The 14,205-nt window shown below is 39.4% G+C and overlaps 4 protein-coding genes across 6 annotated transcripts; all 4 read left to right on the forward strand.

The window, feature by feature from the left end:
* The first annotated feature begins 957 nt into the window (after window positions 1-957).
* Window positions 958-3,662, forward strand: LOC125209647 (WEB family protein At3g51720-like). Of its 2 annotated transcripts, none has more exons than XM_048109237.1 (3): window positions 958-1,213; window positions 2,013-2,470; window positions 3,007-3,662. In XM_048109237.1, the coding sequence occupies exons 1-3, from the start codon at window positions 1,064-1,066 to the stop codon at window positions 3,545-3,547; spliced, it is 1,149 nt and encodes a 382-aa protein (XP_047965194.1). In that variant the 5' UTR covers window positions 958-1,063; the 3' UTR covers window positions 3,548-3,662. The 2 variants fall into 2 exon arrangements, with proteins under 2 accessions (XP_047965194.1, XP_047965198.1); XM_048109241.1 differs by having other exon boundaries at window positions 960-1,213; window positions 2,016-2,470.
* Window positions 3,663-3,925: 263 nt separating this feature from the next.
* On the forward strand, window positions 3,926-8,184 carry LOC125211253 (5-amino-6-(5-phospho-D-ribitylamino)uracil phosphatase, chloroplastic). Of its 2 annotated transcripts, XM_048111012.1 has the most exons (11): window positions 3,926-4,054; window positions 4,146-4,283; window positions 4,583-4,651; window positions 4,776-4,877; window positions 5,003-5,057; window positions 5,927-6,000; window positions 6,611-6,694; window positions 6,775-6,915; window positions 7,360-7,425; window positions 7,573-7,682; window positions 7,810-8,184. In XM_048111012.1, exons 1-11 carry the CDS (start codon window positions 3,959-3,961, stop codon window positions 7,976-7,978), a joined length of 1,104 nt encoding a protein of 367 aa, XP_047966969.1. In that variant the 5' UTR covers window positions 3,926-3,958; the 3' UTR covers window positions 7,979-8,184. The 2 variants fall into 2 exon arrangements, with proteins under 2 accessions (XP_047966969.1, XP_047967042.1); XM_048111085.1 differs by lacking the exon at window positions 6,611-6,694.
* Window positions 8,185-9,271: 1,087 nt separating this feature from the next.
* On the forward strand, window positions 9,272-11,233 carry LOC125212055 (CBL-interacting protein kinase 18-like). The gene is made up of 2 exons (XM_048112093.1): window positions 9,272-9,349; window positions 9,696-11,233. Exon 2 carries the CDS (start codon window positions 9,891-9,893, stop codon window positions 11,175-11,177), a length of 1,287 nt encoding a protein of 428 aa, XP_047968050.1. The 5' UTR covers window positions 9,272-9,349; window positions 9,696-9,890; the 3' UTR covers window positions 11,178-11,233.
* Window positions 11,234-11,384: 151 nt separating this feature from the next.
* On the forward strand, window positions 11,385-13,950 carry LOC125201331 (pentatricopeptide repeat-containing protein At1g10270). The gene has a single exon (XM_048099395.1). It carries the CDS (start codon window positions 11,457-11,459, stop codon window positions 13,659-13,661), a length of 2,205 nt encoding a protein of 734 aa, XP_047955352.1. The 5' UTR covers window positions 11,385-11,456; the 3' UTR covers window positions 13,662-13,950.
* The last annotated feature ends 255 nt before the right edge of the window (window positions 13,951-14,205 follow it).

Consider the following 14,205-nt stretch of genomic DNA (forward strand, 5'->3'; position numbering starts at 1 on the left):
TAAATTTATAATCTTGAAAGATAACTAAATTTGTTGTCTTAGAAATCTACTTAGGAATTATTGGATTGGATTGAATTGAATATTTTAATTTCCTATATAGATTGCTTTTGTGGTTTAGTACTTAGTAGGGTTTGTTAGGTCAATTCAATTTCTTGTCTATCGAATGTGAGAATTAGTTTATATTCCTAAGAAAGATAATAAAGTTAAACCACACCGCCATGCTTTTTTTTTTCAAAAATTATCAACATATTTGATTGGTTAATCATATACTTATATTTTATAGTGATGCTTATTACTCCTTCCAAGATCATATTTTCCTATTTTGATCTATCCACTAATAAAAGTCTACTTTTCGCTTTTATAATAAATAAATAGTAACTATATTAACTTATTTTATTTTAAAAGAAATGTATCAAAATATGATCAACATTCTACTAACATTTCTTCGAACTGCTGCAATAAAAGAGTAAGACTCTTATTACTAGAAGAAAGGAGTAGAAAATACCTCTTTATGAACTTGTTTGTTGAGATATTCAAAAGTAGTGGTCACACAATTTAAAGATTTTAAATGGATCAGACATGGTCTCCTTCACTAAGATTTTTATGCTAATACATGGAGCAAAAATTTAGTAATCTGAACTTATTTTTACGCGGTGTGTTTAGTCAATCACAATAGCATAAATAATTTTTTTCCTTGTTTTTCGTTATTTCTGCATTGTAATTGGCTGGATACACCATGTGACAATACCTCTGGACCACATATAACATCTACCCTAGTACATTAGTAAATTTCTAATCTTTCTAAAAGCAAATGGTCCAAGAATTTCTCTTTTTCATTTTTTTTTTTCACTTTATCCAACCTTGGTACAATATGGAAAGTGAGAGACTCATAATTTATCTTCCCTTTAAACATGGTCCCTTGTTTTACCCCAAAACACCATGATTGCAATTATGCTCACTTTCATTTATTCCAGTACCAATAATCACAACTTTCTCCATATATCTACGAACATTCCATTTCTCTGAATTCCAAGTTCCTCACTCTCAAAACCATCCCATATATATGGCGGAATCCGCCGAGACCAAAAATATCATCGACCCCGCCCGGGTGGAAATTGACACTTCACCGCCGTTCGAGTCCGTTAAGGAGGCCGTCGACCACTTCGGCGGCAGCGGCCATTGGATTCCTCCTCACTTAGCTGCTCCGCCCAATGTAATTGCTTCTTTTCTCCCTTCTTCTTTTAATACTTGAAATGTGATGGTTTGGAGTGTTTGTGTAGGAAATACAGTTATATTTATATAGGTGGACTAAAATGTGACATGATTTTTTATCATCTTGGATGATTGAAAAAGAGAAACTATGATCATTCTTGAGAAATAGTTTAGCTCGCATTGAAGTTTCCATTAAAAAATTTTCCCCCCAAGAATGAATTAATTGCTACATCTCCATCATAGAAAATTAGAGAAGACCAAGGATATACTCAATCTGGCCGCAAATATCCGTCACATTTTGACTATGCTCAGGTTTAGAGAAATGTAAAGAAAAGTAAATGGAAACCTAGTAGAGTGTAAATCCTAGTTGAGGCAATTTACCTAATAGTAAAAAATAAATTCCTACTTGTACATGTAATGACTGACAAAAAAAATGTGAGACATGTATACACAACTATAAGGAGTATAGAAATGTGACAAAATGATAAAAAGAAAAAATTGATACACCTTAGACTAGTGTGGCCTATGTTAGTAGAGCAGGACAACAAAACCAACTAGTGATAGAAAATTTGACTCATTAGCATTTCATATTTAAAGCTCGGATATATTGTTGAGCTAGTCATCTTTTTGTTTCGTTCTATATATAATACTTGGTGAGCTACAACCTCCGCCTACAATCGCTGACCCACTCTAATAACAAGTCACTTATACACTTATATAGTGATTTCAGTTCTCTAGTTATATCGATGTATGATCCTCGTGAGTGTGTGACTAACATGATTGAGGTTTTCGATGTGGAGAAGATCGAAGAGCATGCAATGCAACTGGAGAGGGATCTTATAATGAAAGAGCAGCAAACACTCAACGTCTTGAAAGAGCTCGAGTCTGCAAAGAGGTTCGTGGAAGGCCTCAAACTGAATCTCATCCCCGACAGCCCCGACCTAAACCCGGACCTCCGCCACGACCAGAGCCCGACATGGCCCTCGCCCGGCCTCATGCTCCGCGAGCAGCTGAACCAGGCAAAGCTCAACCTGAGCCGAACGTCAGTTGATCTGGCCGCAATCCAAGCCTCGGTTGAATCCCTCAACAAGAATCTAAGAAAAGATCAAATCATGCTTCACAAGGCAACCAAGATTCAAATGCAAGAGAATTACCACCACCACCACCACCGCGAAGTCTCTCTAACCGTGTCAAACAACAAGCAGGAAGCGACCTCATTCGAGGCTGAGCAGTTTAAAAAGATGACTGAGGCCTCGAGGTACTGTTAGGAATTCTTGTCATCGTCTATTAACTTACTGCGGAAAATACAGATAATAATAAAAGAAAGAGCTAGAAATTTAATTGAACCTTTGATGTAATATCGCTAAAAGTCATTTTCCACTATTTCCAAAAGCGCAAAAAGTTACGAAATAGTAAAAAATGACTTGTTTTTAGCGATATTACATTAAATGTTAGACCAGTCTATGAATATTTTTAAAAAATGAGGATCGCGTTTGATATTTGCATAGTTTAAGGACAATTTATATTCTATCATAATAAAATCTAGATTTATACTCCGTCTTCGCATCCAATTACTAAGAACTGTCTCATTTAATAAATGGACTTTGTGTTTCACTAACTCATTTCACTCATATTTATTATAAAATTAATATAAGTAAGACACAAAGTCTACCAACATTTTTCATTTACTATCTTTCTATACTATTTCTTAAACCTAAGCGAGTAAAAGTAGCATAATTAATCGCGGACGGAGAAAGTAGTTAATATTGTGCGTTGAACATGTAAACACATCAGGCACGAGGTCATGGAGGCAATGGCCGAAATAGACCGCACCAAGGACTGCATCCGGATGGCCGAGATGAGGCTCCACGCTGCCAAGAAGATGGAGGACGCGGCCAAGGCCGTGGAGGCCATCGCCCTCGCCCGAGCCAACACCACCAACCACCATCCGTCATCAAACATCTGCGATGGGATCACGCTCTCCTTCGAGGAATTCAAATCCCTATCCCAGAAGGCTAAGCAGGCGGACCAGCTCAAGTTCATCGACACTGGGGGTGGCCTTCAGCGGCCACCTCCACCTGTTACAGAGAAATTCGAGGACCAGAGCAGGTCCTCGGATTTCTTGGTGAGCAGTAGGAAGGTGGTGGTGGAAGACGAGGTGATGACGAGGCAGCACGTGTCGCTGAGCCAGATGCTGAGGGAGCAGAGCAGGGCTAGTGGTGGTGGAGGAGGAGAAGGGAATGTGCAGAAACAATACTTCATGCAGAGGAAGAAATTTGGGTTTATTCAAGTGCCTATTCCTACAAAGCAATCCAAGAAAAAGAGTAAATCATAGTACTAATGTTTCTACTACTTCTTTGTTTTTTACTATGTTGAGTGTTTCTTGGGATTTTTCCAAGTATTAATTGTGTAACATAATTGGTTGTATAATCTTGCCTCTGTTATTTCCAGATTTGTTTTGGAGAAAAATTTGAAATTTTATGATTTAATATTTCATTTTAAACCACTTACTACTTGAACAAGCTTTAACCTAATTTCACAATCCATAAAAATATTAAATTAAAATTAAATTGAAAAAATAATACTCCATACGAGTAAATGGAATATTCATAAAGTTCAAAATTTATATACCCAAAACAAAGAAAGAAAAAGAAGCCCAATTATTAAATATCAAAATAAGGCCCAAAATAATAAATTAATCACCTGTATTTTAACGACTCTTCCAGAGCTCGATTGCCTTCCAAAAATGGAGAATGCGATGAGCTTCACCACTCGTTCTCTGCTACCTGTCACTCCCGCCTCCCCTCTCTCTCCATCCCCCTCATCTAAACTCACATTCTCGGTACTCTCTTCTTCTTCCCCCCTAATTCCTATTTATTATTTTAACTTGTTTCTTCGTAATCATTCGCCTCTTTTTAATCTGTCGTTGCCAGAGATTAAATCGCTCAAGCGCAGCGGAAGAGCAGCATCGCCGGTGTAAATCCCTAGTGGTTACGAACGCTTTCGGGTCGGATGAAAATGGGCAGCTCGACGGGTTCCCCAATTTACCTAACAAGATTTTCATGGAGGAGGTGATTTCTGCTCTTTTTCCGTTCCCCCTTAATTCTTTTAGTTTTCAGTTCGCGTAGTTCCATCGAATTTGCAGTTTATTGCTTCATGAAATGAAGAATTGGGGGAGAATTTTTAGTAATTATAGGTTTTTGAGCTGTATATTTGAGTTTTTTTGTTGATTTTATAATTTATTTGAATTTGAATTATCACTTCTGAGAATTTGGAGAATTTTAATTAATTCATGGATTTTATTCTGACAAAATTGATTGATTATGAAGTTTTTAATATCTCAGGGGACTAATTTTGCTGAATTCTTCAGGTAATTGGAGCAGAATATGGTGAAGGTTTTGAGACATTTAGACCTGAAGGTCCCCTTAAAGTTGATGTGGTAGGTTTTTAGGTGTATATTTGTCATCACATCTTATTCTCTACAATTCACTTTTCTTGGAAATCAGCAAGCAGATAATCAGTTACTGAAAATTGATGGGTTTGTATTGTTGGTGTCATACTAGGATTTTTTAAATGATAGAATGCAAGAAGGTTTCCTCCAACGAATTCGCTATGCTATGAAGCCTGATGAAGCCTATGGCCTCATATTCTCTTGGGATGTTGTGGTAAACTTTTGGTTATAATCATGTGTATTTGACCTCTAACTTGAATGGCATTCTTTTGTACATAGTACAGCTTTAACTATGGAGATTGGATGTATTTGTACTGAATATATATCGGTTCTTTACAGGCAGATACCCAGGCCTTAAAATTGCGTGCTTGGGAACAACTTGCATCTGAAGAAGGTGAGGGCATTTGACTTGGGTTGGGTTAATTTCTCATTGTTGTGGATTTAGGTTTAGAAAGACAGGCCCATAGTAGCGGTCTGTAGTTGAGATAACAGTTGCTTATTTAGTTATTTTGTCGTTAGTGTCAGATTCTTACGTGTAAAAACTAGAGTGCTTGACTTACAGTTGGAAGCAATCCCTAGGATGTATGCATGATAAGTGCTTGAACAACTAGATATATTAGCACATAGGAATATCCAACATGAGCTTTGTGGTAATAACCACAATGAATTTGAATAAAGAATGTAGCCTTTTCATTTATAGTAAACGAACTTGCTTATATGCTTTAATTCAGGATATAGCAATGATTTCCTAGTTGTATCGGCTAGGAAATTAACTTTTTCACTGAGCTATGTCGTGATGGTTTACAGATATCTAGTGCTGGTGCTACTATAGCATTGGCTTCAATGGACCATAACTTTGGTTGCTAAAAGGAGTTGCTTATTTGATGTTACGTGAAATATCAAATATGTTTCTTTTAAAGTAGCCTAGTGGATGTATGCTTGCAGAAAATTATTTTTTGGTTTGGTATTGATTTTTTCTATAATGTATGGATTGAAGGCAAGAAGAGCTCCATTAAGTTTGAGGTATTGTAAGTTCACTACTAATTATACATACAAATAAAAATGTTCCGAGCTTCTAAGATGGTCAAGGGTTAGTTATGACTGAGGACATTTTTATTTCATGGTTTTAACTATTTAGCATATCCAGTAGGGAAAATCTGTGCTTTGATTTGATGCCCCCTTATTAGGAAATGATGCCTTTATGTAGCTCGACTAGGTTTTTGTGCATTCCTATATATTTGAGAAAAAACACTTATTTTGCAGGTAAGGAGATTCCTAATGATGACAATATACAAAGATTTTTGCTTTATACTGGTGCCGATCATGTTCTAAGCAAGGTCTGAGTCTAAAGATGATATTTAATGTGCTCTTTCTCGTCATTAACAGCTTTTAATAAGACGTAATGTATGCATAATATTCTAATTTGACTGGGTATTGAAGAATCATTACATCTATACATTATATGCTCTCTATACTGACTAGGGCAGTGAATCCATGAATTGGCATTTATAGACATTTCAGACGTTCATTCTCTCGTTGTCTGCATTTCCTTGTTTATGCAAGGAGAGAACGGTGGGGATGTGTGGGTGTTTGGATAAGTTCTATAACATTGTTTTGGGTGATTAAGTTAATAAAAAGCTTCAAATGGTCGAAAATTGAACTATCCAGCCAGTCTTGCATGTTAATCTTCTTCTTTTATTTTGGGGGGGGGGGGGAGTTGGGGTTGGGGGTTCTTATTTGGTATTCTCACAAAGCATGAATAGTTATTACAGACTGAAATATGCTGTATAATAATCCATTGCCTGCTACTTTAGGTTATTCTATTGTCTATTGGAAGCATCATAAGGAGGTTTTCATAAGCTTGTCTATGCAAAAAGATTAATTAGCACTTTGTTGAAGTTTCAATTCCTCCACCAAAGTCCTGAATCTTTCTACGACAAAATATAGGTATTGCGCTGGGAACAGGCTGACGATGATGTAGATAGACTGAAGTCCAGGCTCTCTCAGTTATATTATGACAACCTTGTAAAAGTAGGATGATCAATAACTTTTATTTGTGTGCTTTGCTTTCTTATATAGTACTTCAATTAATTCCTGTATCCTCTCTTTAGTTTTCAGAACCTGTGGAAGGTCTAAAGGAATGGTTAGATGCTCTGTCTACATCTCGCATCCCTTGTGCAGTTGTTTCAGGTCTTGACCGTAAGAACATGGTTGACACTTTAGAAAGGATGGGCCTGAAAAATTATTTCCAGGTCTCTCTCTCTCTCTGACTGTGTGTGCATGTTAATGTGTATGTGTTTGTGTATATGCTTGAACGCTGGAACAAAGATGCTAACAGATATGCTTTTACTTGCAAATTCGAATTATGGACGGATGTGTGTTAACAGTGTTCTTTTACGACAGTGCTCAATATATTCTTCTCTTGGCCACTGTCCAATGTTGATTAACATTGTGTATGATCTTTCATGTACATCGTAGCTTGATCTGGTTCAAATCATAGTTCTAGTTTATCGGGACAAGTGTGGATTTAGTCTCACATGTAGATGCTTTCCTTTAGGCCGCATGTTGTACCTGGAAATCGAGAAAATGACACCTCACTCCAAATTTATATGACCTCTTGAACTGATATGCATTAGATTAAAATGCATGATCATTACTTGGTTATCAAAGTTCAAGTATCCGTTTTGGAGTTGCAGGCAGTGGTGTCGGAGGAAGACGGCATGGATTCCCTAGCCCATAGATTCCTTTCAGCATCTGTTAAGGTACATTCAGCTGCATTTTTTGTCTAGGAATTCTGCTGATTAAGAAAACAAAAATACTTTAACATATTCCATACGGGAATATTTAAGCTGGTGCGAACACAGCTCTCTAAGATTTCAACCCTCCTATTTACCTTAAAATTGTTGCAGTTGGACAGAAAACCTGCAAAGTGTGTTGTATTCGAGGATGACCCCCGGGGAATAACAGCTGCTCATAATTGCACCATGATGGCTGTAGCTTTAATCGGAACCCACCCAGCGTATGTGACCCACAAATTTGTCTCTATGCTATTTAGATATGCCAGCAATTTGCATCATTTTAATAACTTTGTGCAACTCGAGAATCATTTTCTGTTCGACATGCTCATGATGTTCAGTTTAATCCAGGTATCAACTGGGGCAAGCTGACCTAGCCGTTGCTAGCTTTAACGAGCTTTCTGTGATCAATTTGCGGAGATTGTTTGCCAACAGAGGTTCGACCTTCATGGACTTGCAGAAACAGGTTGTGGAGAAAACACCTCCGAAGCGGAAGCTGACTATCGACACCATATACTGACACGGCACCTCTTGTCGACATCCTTTGTACATGTGTTGTAGTTAAGGGCTCAGCATTGCATATCCTTCTCCTCCTCCTATCTGATGTGTTTCTGTCCTTGAATGTCTCATATTTTTTGGATGCAAAGGGAAAAATATTCTGCAGTGTGTACAAAGTGTATACTCATTTCATCAGTCTCAGATGTATAGTTTATGGCCGATTTTTCACCTCTAGTTGTTGCTTTTATATGCAGTGCTGTATATATGTATATATACCTCCTCTCTCTCGTTTTCGGTTTTGAATATGCAAAAAAATTATATGAAGAGGATGGAACCTTGTGGGGAGGGAATATAATTGGAGAGATAAGTGAGGATGGCAAATTAAAAATATTGTTTTTTTTTTGTCTAAAGAAGAAATTATTCATTTAGTGTGAATTTTCAAAAATATCATGAATTTTGTTTAAATTATTCTCTGTCCACAATAGAGAAAATTCTTTTTTTTTTCTAGGGAACTTTAATCATTCAATAGAAGGGGTGGTGTTTTTTTAATTCCCACAAAGGGAGTGATGCATGTCCGTGATGTGTCTCTATAAGACGTATGTGACTTATGCGTCGCTTAAAAAAACACTTCTTTTTTTTTCTCGTCAAGAAACGCATGAGCTACATCCGTCTTTCATAAAAACGCATGAGACTCATGCGTCTTTCAAAAAAAAAGTATTTTTTTAAGCGACGCATAAGTCACATGCGTAGAGACGCATCAGGGACATGCGCTTCAATTGCAGAGACGCATCACAGACATGTGTCACTCCCTTCGTGGGAATTAAAAAAAAATACCCCTTTTATTGGATGATTAAAGTTCCCTAGAAAAAAAAAATTGTCATCTACAATATTAAAATCAGTTGTAAAAACTATGTATTTTAACATTTTTCTTAATTTGTTCATGATGAAATATATTTTCTATTTAGTATAATATATTGTTGATTTGGCACACATGCAAAGGTGGTCTTGTCCTTGTAGAATATTTTCAAATGTCACATTACATACAATTTCACTTAAATTGGATGACGTGAGAAAACTAAGCAAAAATTAAAATTCATGGTTTTGCGGTTGATTTTTAAAATTACGAAATGAATCAAATTTGTTCAAAATTCAAAGTGATTTGGTCATTTATCTTTTTTTTATGATGACCCAACTTTGCAACTTAAATTAGACCTCGTTTGGTTTATGACAACATACTATAAACAAACATAGATACATTCCTTAAATAGTTAGTTTTTAATTTATATACCAACAACCGCAAAAAAATGTGTTCACCTCAACAATACAATCTTTTCCCTCCTGTGGCTTTGGATCTAACAGACCCGAAGCGCTCCCTGCTTCAATCTTCATCAAGGTATCATTTTTTTCGCATTTCCCAACAACCCATTCTATGTTTTCTTCCATTTACTGCAAATCTCTGTCTCAATGGGAGATTCATTTTAGATTATTGCATGTATATGGATACTTTTGAATAGATTTCAATAAGTTGTGCCCCTTGTGATCAATTATGCCTAATTTGATTGTATAATATTTTGCAAATGTATTGCAAGAAAATAGCAATAGTGTTCAATGGGTCAACAAAAGATCTTCTTTTTAGATGATTTCACCCTACAAATTCTGCATATTGGTTTTGGATTTGCAGAATGCTTGTTTGGGGATTATATGGTCACAAAATAATACTAATGTTTTTTTTGATGTAGATGTTCTCCTTAGTCTTCAAGGATATTCAAACCCTCTTGGAATGCTGAAAGATGAATGTTCTTGCTGAGGATTACAGCTTTATTTTCCCTCAAATGGTTGGGTATGAAACTGCAAGAACATTGAGTTGTCTGTGTTGATGATTTGAACAAGAGGGGATACGAAACTGCTGTGTTGCAGTTTCGTGTTTGTCGAAAATGGATACCAAGGAGAACATATTGATGAAGAAATATGAAGTGGGGAGGATGTTAGGCCAAGGTTCTTTTGCAAAAGTTTACTATGGCAGGAATCTTGTAACAGGACAGGGTGTGGCGCTTAAGTGTATTAATAAACAAAAAGTAATGAAAATCGGGCTCGTGAAGCAGATCAAACGCGAGATATCTGTCATGAATCGTGTCAGACACCCGAACATCATGCATCTCGAGGAAGTGATGGCCACCAAGACCAAGATATACTTTGTGATGGAGTATGCCAAAGGGGGCGAGCTTTTCAAGAAGGTCGCCAAATGCAGACTCAAGGAAGAAACCGCGAGAAAATACTTCCAGCAGTTGATGGGTGCTGTTGTCTTTTGCCACAGCAGAGGCGTCTATCACCGTGATTTGAAGCCAGAGAATCTGCTTCTGGACGACGAAGGGAACTTGAAGGTGTCGGATTTTGGTCTAAGCGCGGTCGCAGAGTCCAAACGACAAGATGGCTTGCTTCACACAACGTGTGGGACTCCTGCCTATGTTGCTCCTGAGGTTATAACGAGGAAAGGGTACGATGGGGCCAAATCCGACATCTGGTCGTGCGGGGTGATACTGTTCGTGATGCTCGCTGGCCATCTTCCATTCTACTGCAAGAATCTCATGGATATGTATCGCAAGATAGCCAAGGGTAGTTACAAATGTCCTCATTGGTTCTCTCCTCAAGTGAGGAGGCTCTTGTCTAAGATTCTTGATCCCAACCCCGAAACGAGGATCTCAGCTGCAGAAATCATGGAGCATCCGTGGTTCAAGGCAGGGTTATGCGTGGAAAAGCCGGCTACTACTGTAGAAACGGGCGTTGTTGCAAGGCCTTTAGGGCTTGATGATGCTACGGAGCTTGCAAGACCGGATAATCTGAATGCGTTTGACATCATATCTCTCTCAAGTGGATTTGACCTGTCCGGTTTGTTTGTGAGCCGCGACCAGAAGGATGATGTCCGGTTCACATCAACAAGGTCAGCTTCTTGCATCGTGTCGAAGCTTGAGGATGTGGCACGGGAGTCGGGGTTCAAACTGATGAAGAAGGAGCGCGGGTCGTTCAAGCTCGACGGGTCTAGTGAAGGTACCAAGAGAGAGGGCTTGTCCATTGATGTGGAGATATATGGAATTGGCCCTTCATACCATTTGGTGGAGATGAAGAAATCTAGTGGTGATTTGATGGAATTCCAACATTTGCTAAGACAAACTTCATTTGGGGATATAGTTTGTTCTTGGCTAGGAGACCAACAACATCACTAGTGTATATCTATACCCTCCAACACAATATTGAATTCAAGATTTTTGTTTTGAAAATTTTTATGAATTGTAAAGAGGTTGATTGAGTGTAATTAATATCATCAAATAATTAGCTTATCAATGAATAATAATGTAATTTTTGAAATCAATTAAATGGAGAAATAAAAAATATAAGAGAAAAATATTCAATTGCATTAAGACATTGTATAATTACACCCTCTAAAACCCTCCCCCATTTCCCGTCCAATTAGGGTTTATACACAACACACAATCTCCACCGCCATGAGCCTCCTCCGCCTCTTCCTCCGCCGCTCTGTCCGCCGGTATTCCTCCAATCCTTACCCCTTCCCTTCCCCCTTCCCCAATAGTGATAGCCCTATCCCCAATTCTCCTCCTCCGCCGAATCCTACCACCAATTTCACCCCCAATCAGTTCTCCGCCGCCGCTCAACACTCCCAGCCCCAACCCGTGGAAAATTCCTCCTTCATCTCGCAGCGCTCCTACGGATTCTCCTCCGCAGAGGAAGCCGCCGCCGAACGCCGCCGCCGCAAGCGCAGGCTCCGGATCGAGCCGCCTCTCTACGCCCTCCGCCCCAACCCCCAAACCCCTCCCCCCTCCGCCGCCGATGCCGCCGACAGAGCTCGCCTCCCCGATTCGACCTCAGCTCTCGTCGGCCCCCGCCTCAACCTCCACAACCGCGTCCAGTCTCTCATCCGCGCCTACGATCTCGACTCCGCCTCCTACGTCGCCCGCCAAGCCGTTTTCCAGCGCGTCCGCCCCACCGTCTTCACCTGCAACGCCATTGTCGCCGCGATGTGCCGCGCCAAGCGCTACGACGACGCCAAAGCCCTCTTCCACTACTTCTTCCGCCAGGCGGGTATTGTACCCAGCATTATTTCCTATAATTACCTAATTGCGGCTCACTGTGAATCGAAAGAGGTCGATTTGGCGCTGGAAGTCTGCAAAGAGATTCTAGAAAACGCTCCCTTTTGCCCCTCGGCTGTTACCTATCGCCACCTGACGAAGGGGCTGGTCAACGCCGGGCGGATGGATGACGCTGTGTCTTCGCTTCGCGAGATGTTGCACAAGGGCCACGGTGCGGATTCTCTCGTTTACAACAATGTGATTCTAGGTTTCTTGAATTTGGGGAATTTAGAGAAGGCTAATGAGTTCTTTGATGAGTTGAAGGAGCGGTGTACGGTGTATGATGGGGTGGTGAATGCGACGTTCATGGATTGGTTCTTTAAGCAGGGAAGGACAAAGGAGGCGATGGAGTCTTACCGGGAATTAATGGCTAGGGAGTATAGGATGGTGCCTGCTACGCGAAATGTGCTGCTGGAGACGCTATTGAAGCACGGGAAAAAAGATGAAGCTTGGGAGTTGTTTCATGGCATGTTGGATGATCACACACCGCCTACTTTCCAAGCAGTGAATTCGGATACTATCAGTATGATGGTTAATGAGTGCTTCAAGGAAGGGGATGTTGAAAAGGCGAAGGATGTTTTCAAGAGGACGGGTAAGGGAGCCAAGTCGAAGCCTTTTTATATGGATGTGGCTGGCTATAACAATATAATTACGAGATTCTGTGAGCTTGAGATGATGGATGAAGCAGATCAGTACTATAAGCAGCTGTTGGAGAAGTCATTAGTCCCTGATGTTAATACATTTAGGACGTTGATTGATGCGTACATTAAGGTAGACAGGGTCGAGAAGGTGATTCAGAAGTTCACAGAGATGGCTGAGTCGGGTTTGAGGATTATCCCTCCTTACGCGAATAAGTGGTTTGCTTTCATAATTGAGAAGGGAAAAGCTTCTGATTGTTTACCAATTCTGTCGAAAATTACTGAGAGAGAACCAAAGCCTGATGTCATGACCTATGATATTGTGATAAGGGGCCTTGTTCAGGAAGGTAATTTTGATGCCACTCCCAATCTGCTGAGAGAGATGATGACTCAGGGAATTGGAACTACGCCTTTGCTGAAGGAATTTGTCTTGGGTGTTTTTGATGGACTGGGTCGGCGGGTGGAAATTGAGAATATTTTCAACTTTACACACCAGAGTCCTTATCAAGGACCACGAGGTCCATCAAGTGCAGAAAGGCCCCCTGCAATGGCGGAACAAGGGGGGAGACCACCGGCATTGCCTTGGCAAGCAGCTAATCCTCGGCAGACGTCTAATGCAAATCAGTATGCTCAACAGACTTCTGCAAATCAGTATGCTCAACAGACTTCTGGGAATCAGAATACACAACAGACTTCTGGGAATCAGTATGCTCAACAGAGTTACGGGAATCAGCATACAGAACAGGGTTATGCAAATCAGAATGCACAACAAGGTTATCCAACTCAGCATACACAACAAGGTAATGCGAATCAGTTTGCACGACATGGAAGTCAGCCTCAAATGATGCAGGAGATGGCACATTCACATCCAATGCCAGAGCAGGAAGTTGAGTACCGCTATGCGGCAGGGAGAAATGGAGCTTAACTTAAACCGGATGATTGAATTCAATTCGATTGTTTTCAAGTATTTAAAGGTATTTATTAGTTTTCTGTTTGAGCACGCAACTTTGGCTCCATGGAGACCGCAAATTGACAAGAGCATGATCTTGAGAAATTTTTGTTAGAGTCATTTTTGTGTAGCTGATTATAGGTGGAAAGATGATTCTAGCTCCATGTTCTTGAGTATATTTCTGATCTGAAACTCTTCAGTATAAGGATTAAAGGGTTCGTGACTGATGATAATAATTTTATCAATATATTGTGTATTGTAGTCATGATTGTTCTACTTTATTCTTTTCAATGTGAAAAATTGCTACATAATCTTGCTGCTTGAAATTCCATAAAACAATCTGGAACTTCAAGGTTGATGAGATAAGAAGCATAATAAAATGAAAGATGAGATTGCAAGTTTCAAGTTATGTGTTAATTTCATTTAAAGCTGGACTTCACTCTATGATTTTTATATTGTTTAGTTTGGTAAATATTTGAGGCTTGTGTTATTATACCTCATTTCACTTTGTCATTACTAT

The sequence above is a fragment of the Salvia hispanica genome, chromosome 1, assembly GCF_023119035.1.
Source record: "Salvia hispanica cultivar TCC Black 2014 chromosome 1, UniMelb_Shisp_WGS_1.0, whole genome shotgun sequence".
Classification (NCBI taxonomy): Eukaryota; Viridiplantae; Streptophyta; class Magnoliopsida; order Lamiales; family Lamiaceae; genus Salvia; species Salvia hispanica.